The 3,297-nt window shown below is 43.9% G+C and overlaps 1 protein-coding gene across 1 annotated transcript in view; it reads right to left on the bottom strand.

Annotated features, from left to right (window-relative positions):
* Positions 1-2,682, bottom strand: part of T265_12161 (hypothetical protein) — a gene marked incomplete at both ends in the record, with an annotated part of 4,919 nt that extends 2,237 nt beyond the window's left edge. Inside the window, 3 exons of the mRNA XM_009179216.1 lie at positions 32-184; positions 1,888-2,370; positions 2,595-2,682. Of these exons, the coding sequence (XP_009177480.1) occupies positions 32-184; positions 1,888-2,370; positions 2,595-2,609 (651 nt within the window). The remainder of the gene's footprint in view (positions 1-31; positions 185-1,887; positions 2,371-2,594) is intronic.
* Between the last annotated feature and the right edge of the window lie 615 nt (positions 2,683-3,297).

The following is a 3,297-nucleotide window of genomic DNA, read 5'->3' as shown; positions in this document are numbered from 1 at the left end:
TCCGAGGATAGCTGTTCGTTACGCTGATCACTTGTGTAAATGTAATAGACATCGTTTTTCCACCGCCAATAAACGAAACGCTCTTTTTGTATTTGTGACGTGGCTTGTAAGTCACATGCACACCCGGATCAACACCCAAATCACAGAATAATTCCTCTTGAACTGCGGTGGCAGAAATTGTAGTCTGAGGGAGCAAATGAAAGATAACAAGCCCGCTTCTTTGAAACTGGGGTGGCCTATCCAGTATTTATAAAAAGAAAACAAAGGAACTTAAATGGAACATAAAAAGGCATAATCAAAAGCGTAACGACGCTCCCTTCGGTGAAACCCACAGACCAAACAATAGTGCACAGCTGATGAGCTTTTGAACTGCGATCGATGGCTAACACACGTGAATTGGTCGGTGGGATAGAACAGAATGACAAACTTCTCCCTTCTAATCAGCTTCGGTTACGTAAATGCATTCATTGGCAGTATGATAGTGTCGTCAACAGGGTTGACTTAGCTCAGCTGACTGAAACGTCTACGTACACCAAAACCTACAATATTGGCAACTAGGAGTTCCTGAAACCACAGCGGTTAACAAACCCTCACAGTACACATCATATCAGTTGGCGCACGGGCAGTGGAAATTTCTAACAGGGTAAGTCACTGGTCAACACCGGTAACCATCTGAAAAATTCGTCCTCCTCTCCTGAAGAATACAATTAAAGCTAAATATTGCCTTGTCAGGTTACTGAAATTGGCACTGTAACAGAGACATGCGTGTGAGGTGGGCAAAATTTTGGGGTATGCGAACTGACATCTCTGTCATGATTGAAACTATGGACAGCCAAGTGAGGAGCGCATTCCTATCCTCGAAAGAAATGTCAGATGGTAAATGGCTTCTTCTGGGCGGAATATTTTCTAATCCTTGGATCCGCAATGTCACCACCAAGCCTGGAAATCATATTTACCATTGATAGTGGTTTTTCAATATTAATCTTTAGCCTGCTGTGACATTGGTACATAGCACCAGCTGGTTCTTCCTGACCTGGATTGGCTGGGTATAACCTATGTTTCTTGAAAACAACCACATCTCGAGGTGGATATCTTGGGACTAGAAGACAGTGAGAAGCAATGCAGTGACAAATCAGTATTCATAGTTATTCCGACCGTTACGACCGTATCATGTTGCGATCGGCTTTCTTCTAATCTCACAGTGACCCCGCATAATGGATCCATTGTCCCGATTTTTTAGTTGCTAATTCGCAAGGTGACTGAAATATGCAGCACTTTCCGGCTCAGCATACGGCGAAGGCGCCTGCAAAAACCTGAATTTTCGTTAGCAAGGGGCAGACTGTGTGGGATAGAATGATGGTTTGTAGCAAAACCAGGGGAAAAATCCAGTTGAGCAGCCAATTTTGGTATCCGCTAAAGTGTTTCTTCGAAGATACTGTCCCCAAAAGTTGATTCAATGCAAATTGTCATTAACCTTGTGCTGTTTCTAGTAAGCACTGATCATTAACAAGCACCAGCAAGATGGAGAACGAGTTGGTGAGTAGGATCACAGTAGATGCTCCACGGTAACTTACCTGAGTATGACTATGCCCAGAGAGGTGTGTGACTAAATGCTATCAACATACAACATAGTTCACAGATTCACCACGCTCCTTACTAGATGTGCACAGTCTATAGTCTATTCTGAGTACCGATACAGAAAAAATAACTTCTACGGCTAATATGGTTATTCACAGGCAACTAAGAACTTCATAACGTGACACTTACTACACTGCATCCACAAATATTGCTCTGTCAATATTTTTGTGTATCAGAGTTATGAAAAACAAACGTGGTCACTACCAGCCGTTTCGCATCAGGAGGACCGCATCATTGATCAATACTCACTTTTCCGTTGAAACTGTTGTCGAGGTAAACACTGGCTGGACCTTCAAGTAACGCGAATTCCGATGTATTATGCATACGAACTCTTAAAAACGCTTTTGGAAGCAGCTTTGGTATAGTGACATATTCCAGCGAGGGGCGAAACTCCAGAGTGCCCAGAGTGACTCGTTGTGGCTCTCCGTTTCCTCTGATGGACAGCGGTTTGTTGTTTACTTCGTAAGTGAGTGAGGGAAAATGAATCCCTGGAGGGAGGCTGGAGCACGTCATTGCATTCGGAACGCAGTCGTTCTCGTAGCCCATCATAAAGTTATACCGAGACAAAGTGAGATTTTCGGGAGTCTGGGTGGAATCGGCGGTTTGGTGCTCCTCCTTCGCTGTCGTAGTACAGCGTGGATCAGAACGGTGAAGGTCCATTAGCGTTTGATTGCGGCTTTTTTCAAGTTCGTATATAATATCCGTCTCAGCACTGGTGCCCAGCCACTTTCTCTGTGTTAGATAAACCAGAACAAAATTCAGCACGTTAATGAACCGGGCCTGTTGAACTCAATGTATGACAAACTTTAGTCTATCAGCTATCATTCTTGAGCACAAAGACCAGCGTACGTTTTTAAAAGATCCTTTGAACTGGAAGTGGGATATTGAAGAGAGTGGGAAAAGTCTGGGTGCTGTCAAAGTCCACTGATCCTCACCGTACCTGGTTAAAAAGCTACAGGATATGGCTGCATATTTATGTCAAGGGCGCCGTTGTTGTCAGTTCTTATCCAGATTGCCTGAATGGGTGTCCGGAGGTTTATACACCTTGGAACGGTTGTGAAGGGCTAGCACCAAGTCCCCTCCCCGTTCACTGTTCCTCCTTTCCTAACAATAGTGTTTGAACACTGATATCATCCTAGTGATGATAATGAAATCACAGTTGGAAAGGCATATAATCCACCTCAGAAGAGTCCGGTGTCTTATTCAAACTGATGATTTTGAGGTGGACGAGATCGAACAAATATTCCACCACCTAAGAGCAAAAAAATTGTGACATTCTCAGGAACCCACCCTTTACAAGGAGTAACCTGTGTCGTTTTATGGTCAGAGGACGATATTGATACGTAGTTCGAAACTGATTTGCTGAACTTCTGCTGGGCATGAACCAGGCTGGTGTGGAGTCTCTGTTTCATTGAACCATGACCGATACTCTGTAGAAGAATGTGTTATTATCGAGCTCAATAATAACGCAGTATATGTGCATTTAGGTCAACAGACCAACATGGCATCCGTCGCTCACCATTCTCCTCTGGTCCATTTCCAAAGGCTCTCTGCAAAACATGATTGGGACAGTCTGTCTTGACTACTGTCCAGACTCGTGTCCCACTGACATCCCTATTTCTACAAGTTCATATGTTGCCTCTGATTTGGGGCTTCATG

The sequence above is a fragment of the Opisthorchis viverrini genome (genome assembly GCF_000715545.1).
Source record: "Opisthorchis viverrini unplaced genomic scaffold opera_v5_1243, whole genome shotgun sequence".
Classification (NCBI taxonomy): Eukaryota; Metazoa; Platyhelminthes; class Trematoda; order Opisthorchiida; family Opisthorchiidae; genus Opisthorchis; species Opisthorchis viverrini.
This window is presented reverse-complemented; position numbering and strand designations above follow the sequence as displayed.